This window comes from Leptinotarsa decemlineata, unplaced genomic scaffold (genome assembly GCF_025532065.1).
Source record: "Leptinotarsa decemlineata unplaced genomic scaffold, Ldec_3_MD MMD2_tig00001621_RagTag_RagTag, whole genome shotgun sequence".
Taxonomy (NCBI): Eukaryota; Metazoa; Arthropoda; class Insecta; order Coleoptera; family Chrysomelidae; genus Leptinotarsa; species Leptinotarsa decemlineata.
In genome coordinates this window covers 4,444,091-4,467,904 of record NW_027412566.1, presented here as the reverse complement: position 1 = coordinate 4,467,904, position 23,814 = coordinate 4,444,091, and the positions used below count along the sequence as shown (strand labels likewise).

Sequence of the window (23,814 nt, the reverse complement as noted above, 5' to 3'; positions counted from 1 at the left end):
TCCAGTGAACCGTTTCCATCTAATATGAATTGTTTCATTTTAGGCTTTCTTTCATCTGAATACCGCTTCCTCGTGTTAGTATTGCTATAAGACTAGACATCCTTGCATGAATGCCTAATACAGAAGTAGCAGTTGTTAGTAGTTAACCGCTGTTGTACCGATCACAATTGTTGTACGGACAGAGCACTGCAGACCTAAGTTTGGAACTCTAAAACCATTCTTGTTCTGCAAGCCACCTTGAGGGAGACACACACATATAAGCTCAGTTATTGAGATAGGGACAAATAACTTATCAGAGACTAGATTTTTGATGCTTGATCTATTATCTCAACAAAGATTTATGTTCTTCAAACCTGCCCAAAAGGGGGAGAATATTAGTGTAGGATATATGCTTTTATGCCTATGTAGATGTAAGCTGGCGATATAGCTATAAAGGGGTGTTGGTGAGGAAACTTTTTTGCAGTTTGAGTCGAACTGCAGTTCATCGAGCAATACATGAAGTATTAATTCGAATAGTTGAAGTGATGGGTGCAGAATGTACAGTATTCCCTCAGAATATTCGGAAAAGGAATGTATTGAAAATGGCTTTCATGGAGAAATGGGGAGGACAATTTGCTGTAGAAGGAATGAGGGTTAGAGATAGAATTGTCCAGCAGTATTACCTGTTGTAATTTGTAGGAAATCGAACTGTAAACTCTACTGAACCAGGTTTTAATCATGAATATACAAACGATACATTTTATGTATTAACAATGACATTAAAACTCATTCAATCAACAACGATTTCCAAGGAATCATAAAAACAAGATCAATCAAAATGAAGTGAACATGGATTACTTCAACACTCCCACTCTTTGTTCACTTCAAAGACGTTACCCACAGACCTTATATTCAACTAAGAAAGGTGTAGATATTAGGGAAAGGAATTATGAATATTTTAACTGGACAACCGCTAAAAACATGAGACGTCCTATAGCTTCTCTGTACGGAATATTTTTCATATATTCTTTTTCTTTCTCATTTTGGGGTCTTTGAGCTACATTCAGAATAACATTCATTGCGGAAGTCCATTTTGTGTCTCTTATGTGGTGGTTCCACATCATCTCTCTGGGGCATAGTCTTTGATGAGATCAACCCAACACTAGTCGTATCACTACTAGATGGCGCCACTTCATTCGCAAACAAATTGCTAACTTTCATATTATACCAATAGATGGCGACACTATAATAATACTTTAGTCTTTCACTACTACATGACGCCACAGTCAACTTTGGAAATACTGATTGTTTTTCTAATGTATATTCACTTTTTTGCCTCTTTTAATCCACCCAGGTGGGTGAAATAATGTCGTATTCAAATAATAACCCAACCCAAACCACCCCACCCTCGTCTACCCCAATCCAACCGCCGACTGAAAAATTTTGAACAACTGAATATCCTGACAATCACTTTTTTGACTAATTACTAACTACAAATTGAAAAAATTGCGCTGGGATTTTAACTCGTCAAACTCGTGATCATCATGTCGAACCACTCACTGAGCTATTTACTATTAATGTTTGGTGTGATCTATTTTTCTACCATTGTTCTTTGAACGGACCCCGTTACATTAATTTCTCAACAAGAGTGTTGGAAGAGTTTTTCGATGATCTTGGTCCGGAGGCTCGTCAGATGATCTATTTTCAGCAGGATAGAGCATCAGCACATTATTTCAGTAGCGTAAAATGAATGTTGCGAGAGTGTTTTGGAAACAAATGGGTTTCTACAAATGGTCCTGTTGAATGGCTTGCTCGTTTAGCAGACATTACACCTCTAGATTTTTATTTCTGGGGATTTCTGAAAAATGAGGTGTACAAAATAAAACATAATAATGTAGATGAATTTAAAAATCATATTGAAACTATACTTGACAGAATTGATGGCCGAATTGTGTTGAAAGTAACACGTAGTGCCAAGAGAAGGGCCCAAATTTGACTTCTACAAGAATGCAGTGATTTTGAATATCTACTCGATATTTTATAGCTCTTTATTCGACAAAATAAATGTTTTGTACTAGTAGTGAAAGAAAGAAATATTTCCACATAGGTAGCTCATTTTCAACTTTAGGAAGAAAGACGATATGAGCATTATTGTTGAGAATGTTTTAATGAATCGAAATGCATGATAAAATATATGATGAATTTCACCCAATCACCTTCAAAAAAAAATATAGCGTGTTCCATTTAAAAAAAAATCCATTTAATGAAATATTTTGTTTTCGGTATCGAGAAGGCCACTAAAAATGCTTGTAGTTTGCCCATTTAACCGGATTCGTAACATTAATAATAACGGAGTTGGCAATGGCTCCGACTTAATTTGGAACACCCTGTTATATTGGCAACAGGAACATGAATTCGTTGATTTGGCCAAGAGGTAATTTCATATCACTCCTTCTACATCGTAATCCTTGAAGCAAGAATATCTTTTTACTTTCATAAACCCCCCTTTCAATCAGATCGACTGTATTCACAGATTAGGTTAGGTTCCCATTTGATTTGACTAAAATGTATAGAAACAATTTACTTTATATATACTAATATAACAGAAATTATTGCATAAAATAGTTATGTACATCAGATGTGCCAAAAGAAACTCCTAAAATTTTGTCAAGTACCGGAAGTATCTACAGTATATTATCAAAATGATAGAATATAATTTTACAGATTGGATGGCGTTTTTGTTGGGTAACAGTATTTTCTTAAAAATTGCTTCCTATGGAAATACTTTTCAATTCTTGAAAACAATAGATTTCTTCAAATCCAACGAGCTTCAAGCTCTCATCCCACAATTTTTTTGCGATTTCTTCATTTCTCGCTAGTGTGGACGGCTGCGCTACTTTGCAATCTGAGTAATACAAACCGGACTCAGACGCGCAATTTTCATCGACCGCACAATAGATTTGAGTCTGAGCTCCCTGCTCTGGATTCTTCAAGAGAAACTTTCCTACGATACTCCACAGCCATCGGAGTCGCAGGTGTCTGCCTAATTCAGTTTTGATGATTCCCGGATGAAGGCTGTACACTGTCACATTTTCGATGTTATTTTCTACAAAAGAAAAACATGAATAATTACCAAATTCAATTTCTTTACTATTCATAAAATAAAATAAACCATCATTTTTAATTTAAACGGTTTTATTGAAAAAAAATAATGATGTAAATAATGTACTAAAAACCAAAAAATTATTCGGAAAGTCCTAGGTAGGAGTCATCACACCACTCTCCTCAGCAATCTATGGTATTGATTAGATGAAAAAATGAAAAATCGTTGGGAATAATTTTCTCATTTGTACACAGGTTACGCAAAGTCTTCCGCCGCGTCTGCTTGTGGCAAACTCCCCTTTGAGATATGACAAAACAATTCATTATAATTTTTTTAATAGTTCCATAGAGAAGTTTGCGGTGGCATACGCCAATTTTTTTTGGTTTTTTGATTTTTTTGATAAAATGGTTACTTATTGTGATAATTGGAAAGTTATTCAAACCTACATGATATTTTTTGTTGGAGACATCGATTTCTAGGATGTTATACATTCAAATCCTTATCAAATTGAATACTTAATGCATACTACAATTACACTTTACACCTTACAATTCAAATTAATATCTTAGGAGTTTCTGCACAATTAAAACTATCTCACGACCAAATAAGTTCAAGCAGCGTCACGCACTAATGTGACACGTTTGTTGAAAAGTTGAAAATGCATTGGTAATGACATGAAAATCAATTGGCATGAAACAAGACTTTTTTGAAAATATATATCCGCATTAATGAATAAAAACATTAAAAAATGTTTTTTGGGCATTTATGAACAGATTATTTGATAGTCGATGATGCTCTTCATATAAAGAATTTGATTATTATAAAACCGTATTTCCCAAACTACGATATGTACCCCTGTGATTATTTGTGAATATTTTCACATTTTTGAGGTGCTAGGGATCACACATTAACCTTAAGCATGCACAAGTTTCCACTTGTGAGGGTTAACGATCGCAGGGGGCGACAGCTAGTTAACGGAAAAATTAATTTTATCAGATGTGACAATTCGAAACCATTTTGATTCGGATTTCTACATTCGGAAAATTAAAAATTCATATTTACCAAAAATTTATATGTACCTACCCCCGACTTTTTTCCACAAAATTCTAGAAAGGGGTGATGCAATTACCTATTCAATAATATTTAATGAAGTTACTTTAGAGAGTCGAAAATATATAAACTTTTCATCGCATGAGGCTAAATTTCAATAGCGCTATTTGAATTTTGTAGAGAAATACACATTTAATATGATTGCCTTGAAGAAAGTATGTCTGAAATGAAGCATGGTAAAAACTAGGAAGTTCAATGAACGTTGCGTTGAGTCTTGAATAGTATAAGTGGTGGAATTCATGAAAATTTGTCAAAAACTTTAAATCATACTATGTAGCTGAAATTACGAAGATGAGGTAAATATTGTATTTCAAAAAACATTTTTTTATATCTCGAGAAATAATTCCACTTTTGGAATTTTTTGTAAAATAATTAAAATTTGACAAATAATACGAATCACGTGATTTCGATATATTTTGGATATTTTTCATCTCAATCGAAGCAAAACTGATGCAAGAGTCAAATTTCGATTAACACCATTAATCACCAAACAGTGATCGTCTTCAAGAGGAAGATTAAACTTCTTGAAGATGATCACTTAGTGATCGAAACACGTGTCGGGGTGTTAAAGTAACGGTTTGGTGTTGGGAAAAAACTCCAGTAATTTTCATTACTACACCAAAGATTCCAAACAGTACATCACAAAAATGCCATTAGTGAAAATAATTTCCATATGATGCAGACTTTACTGATCGCACCGTTGTTTATCGAAACATCACATGAGAATTATTAATCTCAAAAGAAAATTGATAGAGGAAATTAATATTTCAGTTTAAAAGACACCAACAGTAATTCATTCTCTTACCTTTCAGCTTTCTGGCTAATTCCTTAGTGAACAATACATTGGCTAATTTGCTTTGTTGATAGGCTCCTATTGCACTGTACGGTCTCGAATTCCAGTTCAAGTCTGATAAATCTATAGAAGATGGCACTGAAATGGAATGAATTTTATTGTTTGTCTGATATTTAGTAGGATTGTAGGATTTCGTGAGAAAACTAGGGGAGTCTTTCAGTTTCCAATCTGTCACAATAAATCTAGAGAGATGGCAGCGTTTTTATGATATTCATTTTCTTTTTTCAGGGTTTATTTCTTGCACATCAGCAGTATCTTTGCGAAAGCTCACTCTTTATCTTTGACTTTTTTCTTTGTTGGTTCATTGGTCGCAACAGCCAATAAATCTTAAGCGGTTATATTCGACTCTAGCTGACTGCTGTGCTTTAATTTTACTAAAATCAATATTTATGAAATGAACACCTTGCAAATAAGTCTGCCCACATAAGCTTACCCACAAGAGAACGTCGATGACCCGATTTCACTGGAAGCGATATTCATATTCAACCTTGAGTTTTATTTTTATATTATTAGTACTATATTGCTGTATCGCTGCTGTTACAATCAGAATCAGAATCAACGAACTTAGGCGTGCGCAGCGTTACAGAACACTGCTTTCAAAAAATTGTTCTACAGCGCCATCTAGTGGCGAGTTACAAAAAAATGGATAGCCTAAAAACCTTCTCTATAAAAAATTACTTATACATGTCAAGTTCCATCACGATCGGTTGTGCGATTTAGAAGTTTATCACTTACCAACCAACCAACAAACATCCATTTTTATATATATGATGATGGCACACGCGATCGAAAGTTGTTTGGAATTTTCCATTCCTTCAAATATGAATAAATGTTCCCTTGTGCATGTGTTGAAACTGATTGCAATTCAAGGGACCTTCAATACATTTTTATTTTATATAATAAGGGGTGACTTTGGATAATGTGCTGAAATGTGTATTTTTTCATTTGTAAATTGTATGTATCTATCTTGAAAGCCGACGAAAATTCAAACAACTTTCACCGTCCTCTGTTTTAAGAAATGGTGTTGATACATATTTCTTGATCCTAGCTTAAAAAAATATCAGATTTCTTCGATTTCAGGGCATACCCTGAATATTATTATGATTAACAATGTACAAAGCCGTAAATCTTGCTGTACTGTTTTCGATTGGGCCATCTTGTATACGTGATAGAGTCGAAGGGCCGCCGATCAAAAATCAAACTCACCACAATGTGCCACTGATGAAACATTCACAATCCTAGCTGGAACGCTCTGACAAATTTTCGGCAGCAGTAATAGCGTTAACAGGAAATGCCCCAGGTGATTCGTGCCAAACTGCATCTCGAAACCGTCCTCTGTCCTGCTCTCGGGGCACATCATTACGCCTGCATTGTTAATCAGCAGGTCGATTTTATTCTCTGAATCTATTACCTTGGCAGCGAACGCCCTGACAGATTTCAGGCTGGACAAGTCCAAATGCATCAACTTCAAGTATCCTACATTTTCCCTCCCTCCGCAGGATTCCTGGATGTCGGTAAGAGCTTGCTGGCCTTTTCCTTCGTTTCTACACGCTAGGATTACACGTGCACCTGCAAGGTTATTCAATAGAAGTGACATCAAATTTTTGTTTTTTGTTTTTGGAAGATTTTATTTATTTTGCCTTGTATACAGGCCGTTTCTTTTATCATATGGTAACATTGCTATATTCTAAAACAATTCATTTTCTAATGAATTTTTGGGGGAAAATAAAAACAATACAGAAAATGAATTTTACCTGACACGTGAATGCACATAAGTTGTCTATTCATATAATTTCTGTAGCAATTTTGTGTAATGTTATTACATGCATCTTTAATTTTTTGTTTGAGATAGTCGATGTGTATGCTAGTTGCCGAACAAACTTCTTCCTTTATGTATCCCTAGACAAAACATTTAAAGAAGTAAGGTCTGGGAATCAAGTTGGCCAGACAATTGTTAGGAATATTGGATCTAAATCTATTATTGCTATATTATGGGGGGGGGACCGTCTTGTTATTATATTATACTTCACGGCGGAAGTTCAGTAGCAATCATCTTAGTAGCCATCAAACTCATTGGACAAAAATGCAGATACATTTCACTGTTCAAATGAAAGGACCTGGTATGCATTTTACCAAAATTTTCAACCTAACATTTATTCCTATACTTTTCTGGAAATTGGTGTTTCTATATAAATGTTCATTTGTATTATTCCAACTATAATGGATGTTTCTGTTAAATTAACCATTGTTGGTAAATTTCAATTCGTTCCACCGCTCGACTGGCGAAATCCTTTGTTGTTTATAAATAAATTTTATGTCGGACAGATATTACAGAAGTTTGTTTTTAAAATTGTATTCAAAATTTTTTGGCAATATTGGCACATAGATATAAGGCCTATAATTATCTGCTTGTTTTTTGTCTTTCCATTTTTGAAAAAGATATGTGAGTTTTGCACACGATGGAAGGAACTCTCATGTATTTGCCTATCTTGGAGTTATAAGAAAATCGTTTAACAAACTATAAATATTATCAACAGAAGTTTCAGCCAAAATTTATATTGACATAACTGTTCAATAGTCAATGACTAATCAACTGAATGGTATTTCCATAGTTTTTTCCCAGTTATATTTGTCGGGATTCATTGAAATGACATAACTTTTTCATTTATGAATCGATTTCAATAAATCGAACAATAAATCAACACATCACAGGTGGCAATCAGTTACCTCTTTTAAATGTATAGATTTCACACAGTATATTGGCGCTAATTTATTTTTGCACTCCTTCCCTGATCGAATCTCTTAGGCTGTTATATGCCCATGGCTGACCTCTACCATCATCTCCAAGGTGACCATCTCAAGAGCATAGCTGAATCAACATCCGGCACCTACGCAGTTCCAGAAAGATCCCAGAGGCGCCGTTTACTGTTCTTTGTTCACCTAGACGCTTACTTCATGATATTTTTTCATATAAAAACGTCCTACGTGGCGTAATAAAGTTAGTTGTATTCTAGTTGTCATACTGTTACTACTCAACTCTGGGGATACAGATCTGTTTCCCCTGTTCAATAAATATTAATTTTAAAAAAGTTATTGTTTATACAATATCTCAATTCCTACTTAGTAAAATGTATTAATTTATTATTCAGATGTATGGATTTCAAACCATGTCAATTGAATTCGTATAAAAACAAATGCGGTCAAACAAGTGAACTCGAGACTTGGAGATTTGAGGTTTCTTTTTTGTATGGTAAAGAAAGTATAAAACAGTGGCGGCGCTTTGAAGTAATGATTTTCGAAATGACATTATAGGCCTTTTCATCTCAAATTTTTTTGTAGGCATGCGTCAGTATCAGCCATCTTTTTCGTACTATTTTTTGTAAACAACCATGTTAAATAGCCCGCAAGTCATGTTTTAAAAATTAAAATATAATTGAAGTTTATTAATTGTAAAAAAAGTGAGAAAGTAGTGAGTCAAAATATTTTATACTCCATTATAATTATGTTATCTGTACGAAAAGGAACAACAAAACGGTGTTGTTATGGAGTATGTAAAAGTGATACACGATACAAATCATTCAAAACCAACACGTACTATTTTATAAATTTTCCAAAGCCTTGTTTGGAATATCGCAATGACTGAAATACGGAGAAACTTATGGATTGACAGAGACCTTTAAAAATGCCAATATTATTAAAAAAGGGTTTCAGATCTCTTAAATTGTAAAAGATATATCATAACATGTTCGATTGATGACCTACTTATTCTGCAGAAATTCATTTTGAATATAGAATAAATAAAATAACTTTCAATTTCTACATAGTTTATTTTTCCTTTAATTTAACGGGTAACGTAACATGTCTTCGAAGGTTATGGTCAAATGGTTTATTTGTGTTGTCTATAGATAGGTCAATATTTAAATTTATATTTGTGAACACACTTTTTTGTGATAAGAATTTATCTAGGTTATTATTAGTAAATAGCGGGGTACCTAGCTTCGCTCAGGGAGTTGACATGACCGTGTGATAGTCTGAATGAAAACATAAACTTTAATTTCACACAAACCTCTTTCAAAAAAGTCCTTCGCCGTACATTTTCCAATTCCGGTGTTTGCTCCAGTGATGACAGCAGTCTTTCCATCCAAACGAGCCACTGAATTGCATCTTGCACTGAAAAATCTCATCATCAAATGATGAATGAGAACACTGTCCTGGACAGACTTTTATTTCGTGCACAATAGTTTACTTTTTCATTGAACTAACAAACACACTGGAAAAGACGTCTGAATAATTTGTGAAACAGAATTTCATTCTCCGTACGAAGTTTTAAGTCAGTGGCGGAACACGCACAATAACTACAAAATATAAAACAAAGTCGCCTACCGTTGTCTGTCCCTATGTATACTTAGTTTAAAACTACGCAACACATTTTGATGCGGATTGTTTTAATAGATAGAGTGATTCAAGAGGAAGGTTTATATGTGAATAACATGCATAATATACTTGTGATGCACTGTTTGGAACTTTTGGTGTAGTAATGAATATTACCTCCGTTATTTTAACACCTCTTGAACATGATCACTTGGTGATCAAAACACGCGTCGTGGTGTTAGGATAAAACATCAGTAATATTCATGCATAATATAGTAGAGAAACACTGAAAATTTCAGACGTTTCTAATGTGATGTCGTAAATAAACACATTTTTTTGCGCTTACATTGCAAACGCCGGCTCAGCCCTACTAGATAAAAAAATTAATATTACTAGAGTTTTATCCCAACACCAAACCGTTATTTTAACAACTCGTCACGTGTTTTGATCATCAAGTGATCATCTTCAAGAGGAAGATTTAAACAACGAGATAGGTCAAAATACACCTTAAGAAGGTTTACAAAAAAGTCCGCGATAGTATATATCAAAGGTAAACGAGGCTCTTCAAGACGGTCAGTTGCAAAGCCAAGCTTCGACATCGATTGCCGACGAGATTCGTCCTTTGTCTCATCAAAGACATTGTCATTGATAAGTATTCCTTAGACAATGACGTTGTCTAAGGACAATGTCAGACAAAGCCCATAAAAGCTACGAAGTGGCATTTTTGTGTCAACTGAAATTTAAAGTACTTACCCTGACCACTAGAGAGCGATGGTAGTACGATGTCAAACTTATTTAATGTGAATATCAACAGAATTTGGTAGGTAGTAGTCGCTGACAGTCAGTCAGCCGAATCATTTCGAAGTCGGGATGTACGCCAAAATTAAATGATCACATCAAATACTGATATCGCCCTCTGGTGGTCAGAATAAGTACTAAAAATGTAATATGACAGAAAATACCACTTCGCTCTCTGGTTGTTAGGATAAGTACTAAAAATTTTAGGTGACACGAAAATGTCACTTCTAAGGGCTTTGTCATTGTCTAAGGATTCTTAGACAGTGGCTATTGTCTATAGACAATGGCTATTGACAATGCTTTGGTTATTGTAAATCCTTAGACAATGCTTTGGTCCAATTTATACTCGATATTCGGAGTTCTTTATCGATCCCACAGATGGCGTCTCCGTTTTTTTTTTTTTTTTTTGATTCTGATAACTAGACCCACTGTTTCAAATGAAAACATTTTTAGTGAAGACTGAATATATACATTTGTGTGTATATTCACAAAGTTGTTTTATTTTCCATTATATGCAGAAGAAAAACATTTAAAATTTGTTGAAAAATATGTTTTTCAGTTAACCAGCTGTCGCTCCCAAACGCATGACACTGAGAGGTCGAAAATTGTGCGAGCTAAGGATTAACGTGGTCTCACCTTTCAACATGCGATTCCAGACAATAATTCTATGTTAAACAATTTTGAGAACAGGCTGATGAATTCTTTTGATATAACAGAATGTATGCTTTTAAATCTCAAAACAAAATCAATAGATCCAACTATAATGAAATGAAATTAGTTGTCACCTCGAATAAATGTATCAGCTGGACTCCTCACGTATCGTTCTTAACAATTTCAAGCATTATTCACTTATTCTGTAGTTGTTCTCTATAGCATGTTGAGCGACACTAGATTTCTCTGGTCTATGAAACCGCTATAGTGACCTAATGTCATCTGCTTAGTTTGACCAACATACTTTTTATCCCAGACGGTTTCTTTTCCGTTGTTTTGTCTTTTAAATTCCCCAACACTTGTTGAAGTGTACAGTTTTGAAAGCCACCGTCATATTAGGTTTTTCAAAAATTGAACAAATCGAATTCTAGTGTCACTATTGTGCTTTCCCAGCACTTACTGGATCCAAGTACGTGGAAAGTAATTTAACTTTTCTCTTGCTTCCATTGGAAAGATAATTGAATCTTTTTTTGGGAAAAAACAATTAAATTAACAAAATTCTTTTTTTTCATATAATTCCATTATAAGTGAAGTAATATTTTTATAACTTATAAACCGTTACTTGTTCTTTATTTGGGTTCGACTGCAATTAGTTTACATGGTTTAATTTTTTTTCATATTGTGTTATGTATCCTTTTGATATATTCTATCTAGCTAAAAAGGAGTTGTGGAAATTTAAAATTTATGGAAGAATGGTTTTTCCATAGATTTCATTTTCTTCTATAATTTCAAATTCTGTTTACTCTATTTTAGGTAATGAAAGTTGGCACCTCTAATATATTCATCAAGAAACTTCATCAACCACATTTACACAACTTTTTGTATCTAGTATAAATTTGAATTGTATTCTAATTCAATAAAAAACATGGTTCAGATAATTTATTAAAATGACATCGATGATTATTCTATATGCAAAGATAAATATAAATTGGTATATCCAGATAGAATTAAGTATTTATGTTCTACAAATTGCATACTCTGCAAAACTCTTTATTGCCAAAATATCTGAGGTCGATATATATTCAGGCAAAATGTCACATTATCTCTTCACCTGTCTCCCAACTATATAATGAGTGAACTGTTGTAATATTTGTAATTTTAGATTTTTTATTGGATTTCAACAGAAACAATAACTAAAACTTGGATGTTGAAAATTTTCAAGTCTCGCGTTTCTTTCCAAAGGGATTGATTTTTTCCAGCCAAGATGCAGAACTTCCGGTATCTCTGAAATGAAAATACATTTTGAAAGATATCAAAATTAATTTGAAAATCAATGCCTTGAAAATGTTATTTGTTTTTCAACCAGTCCCAATAAAAAATATGGTTGGAGGATTATTCAAAAACTTTATATATTTTTGATATGATACTGTAAAACAATCATACTCACCCAGCTTCAATTCGATCTGGATTACTCAAAGAATCGCTTGAAGAGGCTGCTTTCAATGACTCAATCAGTTGAGATCGGAATACATGTTTCAAGGGAACAATTTTCTTTTGGTTCTCAGCCTCCATTTTATCCTTCCATATTTTACAAGCCTCATCAAATGAGTAACCATACCATTCAATTTCTTCGCGAGTATACTGGAATAAATAGTTAAAGTAAGCAGTCAGGTTTATGAAATATTGCATCGTTCGTCGCCGAGAAGGCACTACCAATTTTTTTCAAATGTTAAGGGGGTGTCTTGTGATAATTCATTCGAAGGGTATTTCAATTCTTTATCAAACGTTTCTTTATTATTAGAAATCACAAGCTTTTATCGTAAGTTGGCCACACTTTTCTACTTTCTGAAAATGTCAAAGTCGAAGCTGAAACGTCGAACAACGCAAAATTTTGAACGCGGTTCAACTCGTAATCAGATGTTCAAATTCCTAATCGCGGAAATCTACCCTATTTGTATACTTATCTGGTGACGTTTCGAATATTTTATTTATCTTCATTATCATACCGACGATCAATTTGATATTATCAGTGTCAATGATAATAGTAATATCAAATTTATTTACATCAAAAGACGAATCATAACTACAAATTATAATGTTTTGATTTAAAAAGGTTTCATAAAGAAAATGGATAGTCTTTAAAATGTCACCAGATGATACATATTTCTTTTGATATGCAAAATTTTTTAAATTCAAGTTAATTACAAATTTGAATTTTTTTTCTAAAAAGCTAATTTATCAAATGCAGTAACTTTTTGCCCTTTCTACATTTGTATTTATTTGTAAATTTAATATTCTGATTATTTTATAGATCTGTAGAACAATTCTAATTAAAAAAAACTATTTCAAATATAAATTATCCTTCCCAAAATAAAATATTTAAATAAAATTAGTTTTCACCATATTTTAATTATCTTCTCATCATACAGAATATATCAATGGAAATTTTATAATAATACCCCCAGTCCGACGCCTATTCATATTATCTTAAATGTAATATCAAAAAAAATATCGAGCGGTTCTTTTAGCGGTATTTTCGCATTCTTTGTCGGTGTTTTCGCGTTCTTTATCGCATATCTCTATTTTAATGGCTCGTTAGCGGGATATAGAGTATAGACGTAACTCAATGATTGTGTGGGTGAATTGCAGTGCTATTTGCTTGAGACGACTATATTGGTTTCTTTGATGTAGGGACATGTTTGCATTCTTGAAATTCTTTTACTCTCAGACAATACTGAACGAACTATAGATAAACAATGTAATTGTCTGTAGTTGACATCGACACCAGAGGAAGTATCGCTTTATTTTGAATTCCCTTCATCTTACAAAGATAATAATATGCTGCTTTCTGGTAGGATAGAGTTAAGAAAGTTATTACCTTGCGTTACTTTTCCTTACCGATGTTACCATAAGGGTAAAACTGAGAGCATAAATCCACTCTAATATTTGAGACAAGAAGTTTTCTCTGATGATAAGGAATTCATACTTACTGCTGCTAAATATCCTTGGTACCGTTTGAGAATTTGTTCCTGTTTTTCTGGTCTATCAGCGTATGCGGGGCAACCTTTATCTAATTCTTGTAAAATTTTCCTCTTGAGGACTAGTGGTAATAAAGATTTTAAATCACAAGCAGGAGTCTGTAAAAGAAGTCTAATTTTGGTAATTACAATTTTCATGGTATGTAGGCTTTCACAGCAGGTGCCTGACAGATTATTTGCTATTTTTGGATTCATTAGTCATGGTCTGCAGGTTTTTGAACTTGACATTTCAGTTAAAACTGTTGAAGATATTATCGAAGGCAATGAGACAATAGTCAAAATGATCTACCTTGATTGATACTGATGAATTTTTTGTCCAGTTCCATGAATAAATAATTATATATGTAGTACTAATTATTCCACATTGAAAAACTGAAGAAAATTCACACCTCTACATGTTTTTTAATGATGTACAGTAACTATGTAAACCAACTCACTTTCAAGAGATAGTGATCGAATCCATAATGTGCATTTATTAGATTGATGGCCCTATCGGTAACAATAACAGACATGTATTTATTCAGCACTTCACTATAGACAACTGTTCGCCTCAATATAGGAACCCAAAAATGAGGAACTCTTCTACGGCGTTCCTTTCGAACTTCAAAACCTTGGACAACTTCTTCTCCACCCCAAATGTGATCATTTGCTTCTTTGGGAAGAAATGTTGGTATTGGAATATTTTGTATTGGCGTTCTGGAAAACAGATTAATATAAAAGAGTGACAAAACAATTGTTTATTAAAAGTGAAATTTCTGAAACGTGAAATTGTCTCAAGAATTTGGATCATTGATTTTTTAATGGAAACATTCAAGCAAGTGTTGTAAATTTATGGTAAAACAAATTTGATCAACGTGAATCCTCCAACATAAAGCTTGCTATTTGCGACTGGTGCATAAAACCCACTAAGTATTTTTCAAATATCTCACACTTCACCAGTTACATCATCTCGTTTCCATTTTCCAGATTCTGGAATATAATGTACAGCAGTTGGTTCGGTCAATTTCCATTCTTTATAAAACTTTTTGTATGCCTCAGGAAGTTGGGCACCTATACCCTTATCCAAAATTGTTGGCTTGATATAGTTTCCAAGTGTTTTTACTGACTAAAAAGAAAATAAAGAACTGTCATGTTGTTTTTCACATGTTCTTCACAAATATTATACCTTGAATGCCATTAGAGGAAATACAAGTAGCTAATAAATTTTAAATAATTTTCCAATATTCATTAATTACTCTCTTCTAACCTAATAAATTTTTTCTTCTTATTTTACAATCATTGGCCTCAGCAAACGGAACAAGAGCTATCCGCTAATTGATAACGAAGGTCGTTTGAAATAAATATAGTTTAAAAAAACTAAAAAACATGCTTTTAAAGAATATCGAACTAAAAAGATAAAAATAATTCTTTTATAATAAACTTAAAACAATAACGATCAAAAAATACTAGTAATATTGTGAAAAAAGCCTGGGCGCTAGATATAGAAAAAATATGGTTCGTTATTGTTTAAAGATTATTTAAAAAAAATATTTTTAACTTTTTAGTTCGATGTTCTTTAAACGCCGACCCTTGTATTTCCACTGTTACTCCCAATAAAAGTTTCTTCGTTTACAACAACGCCTAAATAACAAACATTGAGCTGTTCTTCATTATATTTTTATGAATTATATGTGGTTTCATCAAATGATTATCCACAGAGCCAATTTCTTTGGATGTTTTCAATATTCTTCCCACGGTACTATACCTATATGACACATTCTCACCATATTAGAATCATTTCCACTTTGACTTGTGTTGATAACATTGTACATAAAACTTATTTGTGAATTATAAATGTATGAAAATCTGAACACTCGTTTTATTCAACACAATCATTTGACATTAACAACACTAAAAATTAGTTTCAGAAGCTTACTAGAAAAATGTTTATTTCGATTTGATTAATTGTACTACTTTCTTCCCGAGTCTTATAGGTATTGTTTTGAAATCACGAAATTTGTATCACGTTTAATCTTTTGAATAGTTATGAAAGTGTTGGCATCATTATTTAGTATAGAAAAGTATGATATTTTGGAATTGTTTGTAAGTGAATTATTGGTCCAGGAGTAATCAACTGAATAAAAATGTATCAAAAAAAGAATGAAAAGTAACTCATTTGTCCGATTACTGATATATCAACTTTCTTACCTTTAGAATTTGAATCAAGTTTCACATTTAAACGACAAAACTAAACAAACTTTGAAACCACAAAGAAGAATTTCTAGAGGTGTATTTATTTTCTGTCAGGTCCATGTGACAAAACAGAAAATTGGAAACTGTTTTTTCTTTGGCATTTTTTTAAGTTTCCAAAGAAATCCGTTTTTTTGAAGATTGGAATATAATTTAAATTAACTGGGTAGAACAAGAATCTAAGATAATCTGTATATACTTATAATAATACTATTACGAATAGACTGATCCCTTACTTAATGAAAATTAATAACACTGTCCATGATGATAATTAAAAAAAAATTACATTTTTTAAATTCTAAACATGCTTCGCTAAAACCATAACTTCAACAGTATTACTAAAAAATTGAATATATATTAGAAGTAATTTTTTTCAACTGTTCTCTACTATTGAGACCATTTCAGAACAGTAAATACTTTTTCCAAAACAAAATTTTTGTCCGAAATACCTTTTTTGCAGTAAACTAGAGCTAAATCATCAATATCAAATGATCACATGATAAACTTTTGAACAAATATATTTTTATAAGAAATAAAATGATATATTATCCATTACATATTGTTCATATCTATAAATAATGACTTCATTGTTGATGTTCCAGTTCATTTTCTTCCAAGCATGATAACTTCTTCAGAAGTAAATCCATTGTCAATTTATTCTTCGGTCTAGGGGTAACCTTCTTAGCCTTCAAGGAACGTTTTTTCACTTTAGATTTATTTGTCGGCAAATAATTCATACTGCCAAAGTTTATGCATCTTTTGAATTTTCTTGCGCTCATAATAATTCCTCCGGTCTTGGGTTCTTCAAATATTGTCTCCAAAGACGGGGGAAGTCGTTTCACTTTTTTATCAAGATAATATTTTTTTATTTCTTCATAACTGCTATCCTCATGTAATCTCTTGGGCTTTGAAATAATTTGCTTTTTTTCTACTTCTGCAGGCCGAATTCTCTTACGCCCAGAGCGCCTCAAGTTTTCATTTCCATTTTCATTTGGTATTCCTTCGAATTCAGGTGTGAAACCTTCCTGGGAAAGATCTTCTATTCTACGTTTTTTCTCTCCATCTTTGATTTCTAATTGAGAACTGAAAACATTCAGGACTTGTTCCATATTTTGCTCTTTTACATGTTTTTTAAAATTCAATGTTAGAACTTAAATTAGGTGCTAGGAAAAAATATCTGCAATTTTATTGCTCTGAGAAAACAAAACAAATATATACATAACCTCCACCTTAATACTTCTTCTTATTTCCCCATTAATGGCTTCAGCTGCTAGGGCTATCCAGCCGGGAGTTCCAGAATCATGTGCTACTAGGCTAATACAGATGGAACCCACACTGAAGTGGATCTGAGTCGGAGGAGTAGACACTTCGCCGGAGGAGTAGACACTAAACACTGGCACAGTATACCGGAACCACGTGTTCTATAGAATACAGTGACACTGGCCACATAATATCAGTTTCGATATTCTGTGGCCTTGTATCATATTGCACAGGTTAAGATAACAACAACTAGGTTTTTCATAACTTGTGACCATATTGCTTTCTGTACATGGCGTGGATGCATGTTATTATTGATTTTGATTTATTACAGGTAGAAGATAGTTAAAACTAAGGAAGATTCAGAGAAGAGAGTTAGAGTTAGAGAGTTAGATGATAGTTCGGGCGGAATCATTTATCACCTGAAAATTCTATCAAATCTACCATTTGCAAGGCGAAGCGTTCAAGGACATATAAGTCGGCGCTATCCATAGAATCGGACAATTTCTCACAGCTACACGTGGGAAGTCCAACTGGTCTACAAAAGAAGTTGCAGAAAACTGAGAAGCTGTCACTTTATGAAAAAGACCCCTTGCAGGATAATATATTGGAATGTAGAGGGAAGGACTCTTCTCAAAAATCATCTGAACATATTTGATTTTACAATGCGGTAGCGGCTAGATGGCCATACATTCTGAAAGAAGAGAAAGAAGGGGTTGGGAAAGAGGTTCGAGAAGATGAGCTTATTGCAAAGCATTCGATTCCTTCAAATTGCATTAATTTGGAAGGGTTGGGAACGAAATTCGAGAAGATCTTATTGCCAAATATGCGATTCCTTCAAATTGCATTAATTCATCAAAGAGATTCTGAGTACATCTCAAGTGACACTACTTTGAAATGTCAAGTTGGCACCGCAATTTTCAATTTTGTTTACATTTGGGAATGGGTTTTTTCAATATAAGGGTCAACAAATTGAAGATTTGAACAAAATACGCGTGACATCTATCAACATGTATACAAAGTTGGGTCAATATAATTTCTCGTGTCGAGAGTTTTTGACAAAACAAAAGCGAATTGGTAAAAAACACCAGGATTTCTATTTCTATGCATCTTGCACACAATATTCCGTAACTATAAATGGAATACTGTAGTATTGCCGTCGCTGGGATTGATGATCTTAAATATCATTTTCATAAACAGTCTTTATAAAAACCAATTGCATTCGTACCATCTAGCTTAATTCTGATAAGATAGTTTAATTTGAGTAAGCATGGTTGAATATTTTTGGATTTAAAGAAATCCAGGTTTTCATCAGTCTGAAAAATTCAGAAAAATCAATCTGGCAACACTGCATGTTACGTTATTTGCAGTGACGTGTTATTAGGGAGGGGTGTTTTGACAAGTCAATTAACACCGACTACATGCAATTAAATTCATTAGAATGTCTTTATGGAATAAATTCCGGTTTTCATTTCAGATGAGCAAAAGTAATTCGTCGTGTTGAACATGACGTCCTCTTCATGGAAAGAATTATTTCCATCAAAATTGAGCTTTATTATATTTGTTCTGTACATACTCCTTTTTGTAAACCAAGGTGAGAATTTTGAGGGTAGAAAAATGGGCGAATGCTAAATACGATTATAGCTATTAAGTTAATTTCGCATAAACGTTCAAATAGTGGTTTCTAGATTTTCATCATGTCAAGCCAATATACCTATTTTCATGTAGGAGAGTCCATGCCTATTTCTATATTTTCTAATATTTTCATCATTCAGAAAAGATCTGTAGGAATAATGAAAAAATTACCTTATAATGAATGAATGAACTATGCAAGTCTTTCTTCAAGTCAGTGTGGTTCCTTACTATACCTGCTCTATTTATGAATGCATCAAATTTCTTTTCAATAACAAACATTACTTTTACATGCAAAAAAGTTACTCATACAATCAAAAACACCCTGCATTAATGTAACTAGCAAACTCTAACCATTTACCACCAAATATATCTAAGACGGAGGACTCTCTTTCAGTTTGGGTCTGAAAGTTACTTCTTTGCATGATCTACACATCCATGTATAGAGTTACTTATTTTCAAATTGATTACTTCCTTTCTTTCTTTGGATGATTCCCTCCATCATCCTTTTTATGTATCAAGATGGAGTAGTAGAAAGCCAAAAATTTTCTTTCCCAAAAATCTAAGACGTATTTTTAAACAGTAAAAAACTATTGAAATTACTATGTAATTGAATTTGAAACATACTTTGTCGAGAAATATTTACATAAGAGATTAGAAAGCAACTTGACAAAGTTGGTTTTAATTTGACTGCCTCTTAAATTATTTTGAATGGTTTTTCATTTAAATTTTATTTATTTTTTGTGATGCCGAATTATTTTTGTTACAGGAATTTTGGTAACATCCTCACAGAAATCAGATAATCAGTATGACTACAACATTGTCACTGTAGTTTTGTTCACAGAAATTTTGAAGTTGGCTCTTTCATCTTTCCTCTACTGTAAAGAGTATGTATTCACTCAAATTGAGAAAAATTATGTGATAATTTTTTTATATTTCTATTATTTCATTGCAGGCATTCTACAAAGCAATTGGTGATAGAAATAGTTAAAAATAAAAACGTACTTTTACTTTATTTTGTTCCTGCACTGTTATATTGTTTCTACAACAATTTGGCTTTTGTAAATCTGTCTTCATTTGACCCGACAACTTATTATCTTCTGTTACAATTTCGTGTGGTTATAACAGGAATTTTGTTCCAGGTAAGATATATCCAAATGCCTTAATCAAAGTAGTTAGCAAAGTCTAAAAGTTATTTTTTTTTGTAGATAATTTTCAGGAAAACTTTGAGCAAGAAACAATGGGTTTCTTTGTTGATATTAACGTTCGGCTGTATGTTGAAGCAAATAAACTTCTCGCAAGACCCAGCAAAACCTGAAGAACATCACAAATCGTCTTCGATAACATTGGGGATAGATGCCTCATTTATTTTGATTCAAATAGTCTGTTCCTGCCTGGCTGGAGTTTATAATGAATACCTCTTGAAGAGGCAAGGTGCAGATGTGAATATTTTTGTACAGAATGTATTTATGTACTTGGACTCTATTGTTTGTAATGTTCTCGTCTTGGGTTTCACTGGCAAAATAAGAGAAGCCTTCGTTTATAAAAACGTCGTCAAAGTATTCCACTACAAAGTATTAGTTGTCATATTGAACAATGCCGCGATAGGGATTGTGACAAGTTTCTTTCTGAAAACTTTGAATTCTATCTTGAAAACCTTTGCCAGTGCTCTGGAACTAGTCCTGACCGCGATCCTGAGCTACTTATTTTTTAGCATTCCTATACACTTGAACACAGTATTAGCCATAGGAACTGTTATGTTTGCTATTTATATGTATTCGCAAAACCCTGTTCAAAATTCACCCAAGACAGTAGGCAAATGTACAGAAGAGGAAGAGTTGATAGAGGATGTGTGATGAATTTTTAGTAGTCACCAAAGTGACTTTCAGAGCTTTCAAGAGATCTAGTCATTGAACATAGTTATTTCCAAAGGTTTTTAGTGTGGAAACATCTGTGTGAGAATAGGAAGAGTTACAAAGAAGACGGCACAAATTTCTGAACTAGTTATTATGAATCCAAAACAAGTACTCTTCCCAACCACCAGAAATGTGATGCGTGATTCACTACCCAAGTTGGCGTTTTCAGGTGATGAAGAAAACTAACTCCTAACTCTAAAAACTGATCTTTATTTATATATAACAGGTTATACTTTTGCTTTTCGATACACATTGTTTTCAGGTAGAATCCGTTAGTGCATCCTCAGTTTATATAAAAGGGCAATAAAGTCGAATATTTACCAAGATTCTTCCTAAATTTACGTTTCCTAATTAACTTATCTACAATATCTTCGTAAGTCTTCGACTTTTCAAAAAGACAGATTCGAAGATTATCGTCCTTCCTTATAAACCAACTTACAACAACAACTTAATGCATTAGATGGTATTTTCAAAAAATTGAATGTTAAAGGAGCCTTCAAAATCTCTTGTTCACTTCAACAAATATTAAGTATCCCTAAAAACATTCAAAGACCAGAAAAATCCAGTGTCGCTTCGAGAACGGCCATAGAATGAATGATAATTGTCTGAAATTGTTGCAAAAGTCTGGAATTAGCAAAGTGTGGCATAATAACTATGAACAGTGACAAATACTTTCACGAAAAAATGCTGTCGCAAATTTCAATCTGACATCATAGATGTAGCCTCCTGAAGAGGTTACATCTAGTCTATGTAGCCTCTTTCCGCGTCGGAAAGAGAATTAAAGTTCTGGTGATTGGGAAAAGTGCTTGTTTTTGAATTTATTCTATGCCACAGGTTCCAGTTTAATTTTTTATTGATGTATTTAGTATAAATTTAAAGCTGTCAAAGTATCTAATAAGAAGAAAAGAAAAATGAAACTATGTTTTAACCACTTTTATTTGTAACTTACTGCAGTTTCGTTCTATAAGGACATTTTCAAACTCATACAATTGTATTTTATAAGCTTGAAAATATCCGTATAGGATGAAACTGTTAGTTACAAATTAAAGTGGTAAAAAACATAGAAAGTTTCATTTCTCTTTTCTTCATTATGATTTCCTACCACGTAGTAACGGCTACATCCATCAATGTATCTGATAACATTTTTTTAATGAAACTCATCAATCGATGTATCCTTCAAAATATTTTTTTATGCCGTCGCATTTGCCAAAATGATTTCTGTGCGAAAGAAAGTATCAAAATGGCTATTTTTTTAATGAACTAAGTACATGGGAAATTGAAAATTTTACAACACATACATTCATTGAGGCTTTTTGATCCAGACACCTTCAAAGGTTTATATGAAGGTAACATATTCAAATAACATTATTGTGAGATTTTCGCTAAACAGTTTTACAAAAATGCAACACGTGTTTCGCCTTACAATGGCTTCTTTGGGCGTGTCTTTACTCACCCGACACGTGTTGCGTGTTTGTAAAACTATCGAGTGAAAATCTCACAATAAAGTGTTTTTTGAATACGTTAGTATCGGCCAATTCCATCATATATTGTATGAAAGTATTATGTTATAAACCTCAAACTTATTCGATTTCAAAGACCAACCCCTATACAAATTAATTTATTGGCAAAATTTGGTTCATCCACCCAAAACAGTTGATTTATGACTAATTATTGTTGGTTAATTCAATAGAAAAGTATGGTGGTTGGAAACTGAATGATCATGCCAAAGAATATGTGATAATCTGTAGGAAAGGTGCATCATACGAGGAAAATGTTTAGAAAACTGTTAAACAGTATTACTTTCCTGTATGAAAAACTAGTCCAATGAGTGAATATATTATATATGACCAACGCTTCGACAGAAAAACATAATTTAGGTTTTAACTATGACATGGACTTCGTATTCTACAATCCTTAAAATATCAATAAATGATGTTATTTATATGAATCACGAACACATTCAATGCAGTGTAGGATGCATGCTTACATCCTTAAAGACTAAACATACATTCATGTTTTTTTTTTCAGAAAATATAAATTTAATTCCTTTAAATAGATTATACAGTTAGGTTAATATCAAATCATCACCTGGTATCTTAGGTTCTATATTTATTTTCTGTATAATATTGACACAATGATTGTTTTGATGATTTTCTAATAGATTTATATACGAGTTTTGAACAATTCTCTCATAAATTTTTAATTCTCTATTGAATAGCTTTATGGGAGAAAGACGATGTGATCACCCCCCGTGTTGTTGAAGTCATTCATTGAAATATTTCTAAAAATTGTGATAAAGAAGGCAAGTAAATCAGGAATATTTCCTAATAATCAACGAGTGGTATGGACCAGTGGATTTTTGGACAATTACTAACTTGCCGTACAGTTACAGTGATCGATACATGCCATTAGTATAACTAACAAATTTGTATAAAACAATGAGTAGGTATATTGGAAACTTTAAATATAGAATATAATACCGAAATAAATACAAGTTACATTTTATTTTTTAAAGTTTGGAAAGTTCCTTAAACTTACTAACACCTTTACTTCAATTTCCTGTTAATGAAAATGAGTTGTGAAGCATAGATGTAGGCAACAAGTTAGGAACTGAAACATACAGGTTGATTCTCAAGGAACTACGGCGATTGCGTCAAACATGAACTTACTTTATAATTTACATCAAATTCTGCATATATTTCATGTAAGCTTACATATTTCCAATATTTTTTACATTTAATTAGAAAAATGACATTTACAGGACCTTTTCAATTTTCACAGTATTTTGTAATATTTTCTATAACGAAACATTAGTTGAAAAAATAAAAATCCAAAATTGTCAAGTTTTTTATATTTTAAAAGGAATTCCCATGACTC

General features: G+C 32.7%; 4 protein-coding genes across 4 annotated transcripts; 1 reads left to right on the top strand and 3 right to left on the bottom strand.

Moving 5' to 3' along the window:
• Positions 1-2,545: 2,545 nt before the first annotated feature.
• LOC111514506 (retinol dehydrogenase 13) lies at positions 2,546-9,457 on the bottom strand. The gene is made up of 4 exons (XM_023170742.2): positions 9,112-9,457; positions 6,252-6,614; positions 4,998-5,123; positions 2,546-3,085 (listed from the first exon to the last, which is right to left on the bottom strand). The coding sequence occupies exons 1-4, from the start codon at positions 9,230-9,232 to the stop codon at positions 2,739-2,741; spliced, it is 957 nt and encodes a 318-aa protein (XP_023026510.1). The 5' UTR covers positions 9,233-9,457; the 3' UTR covers positions 2,546-2,738.
• Positions 9,458-11,789: 2,332 nt separating this feature from the next.
• On the bottom strand, positions 11,790-15,225 carry mRpL28 (mitochondrial ribosomal protein L28). Its single transcript, XM_023170765.2, has 6 exons — positions 15,069-15,225; positions 14,833-15,008; positions 14,341-14,599; positions 13,856-14,002; positions 12,313-12,506; positions 11,790-12,149 (listed from the first exon to the last, which is right to left on the bottom strand). The coding sequence occupies exons 1-6, from the start codon at positions 15,078-15,080 to the stop codon at positions 12,083-12,085; spliced, it is 855 nt and encodes a 284-aa protein (XP_023026533.2). The 5' UTR covers positions 15,081-15,225; the 3' UTR covers positions 11,790-12,082.
• A 1,409-nt stretch (positions 15,226-16,634) lies between these two features.
• Positions 16,635-17,358, bottom strand: LOC141482623 (uncharacterized). Its single transcript, XM_074176211.1, has one exon. The coding sequence runs from the start codon at positions 17,239-17,241 to the stop codon at positions 16,717-16,719; it is 525 nt and encodes a 174-aa protein (XP_074032312.1). The 5' UTR covers positions 17,242-17,358; the 3' UTR covers positions 16,635-16,716.
• Positions 17,359-18,771: 1,413 nt separating this feature from the next.
• Positions 18,772-23,780, top strand: senju (UDP-galactose transporter senju). Its single transcript, XM_023170763.2, has 4 exons — positions 18,772-18,983; positions 19,791-19,908; positions 19,977-20,163; positions 20,230-23,780. Exons 1-4 carry the CDS (start codon positions 18,896-18,898, stop codon positions 20,875-20,877), a joined length of 1,041 nt encoding a protein of 346 aa, XP_023026531.1. The 5' UTR covers positions 18,772-18,895; the 3' UTR covers positions 20,878-23,780.
• The last annotated feature ends 34 nt before the right edge of the window (positions 23,781-23,814 follow it).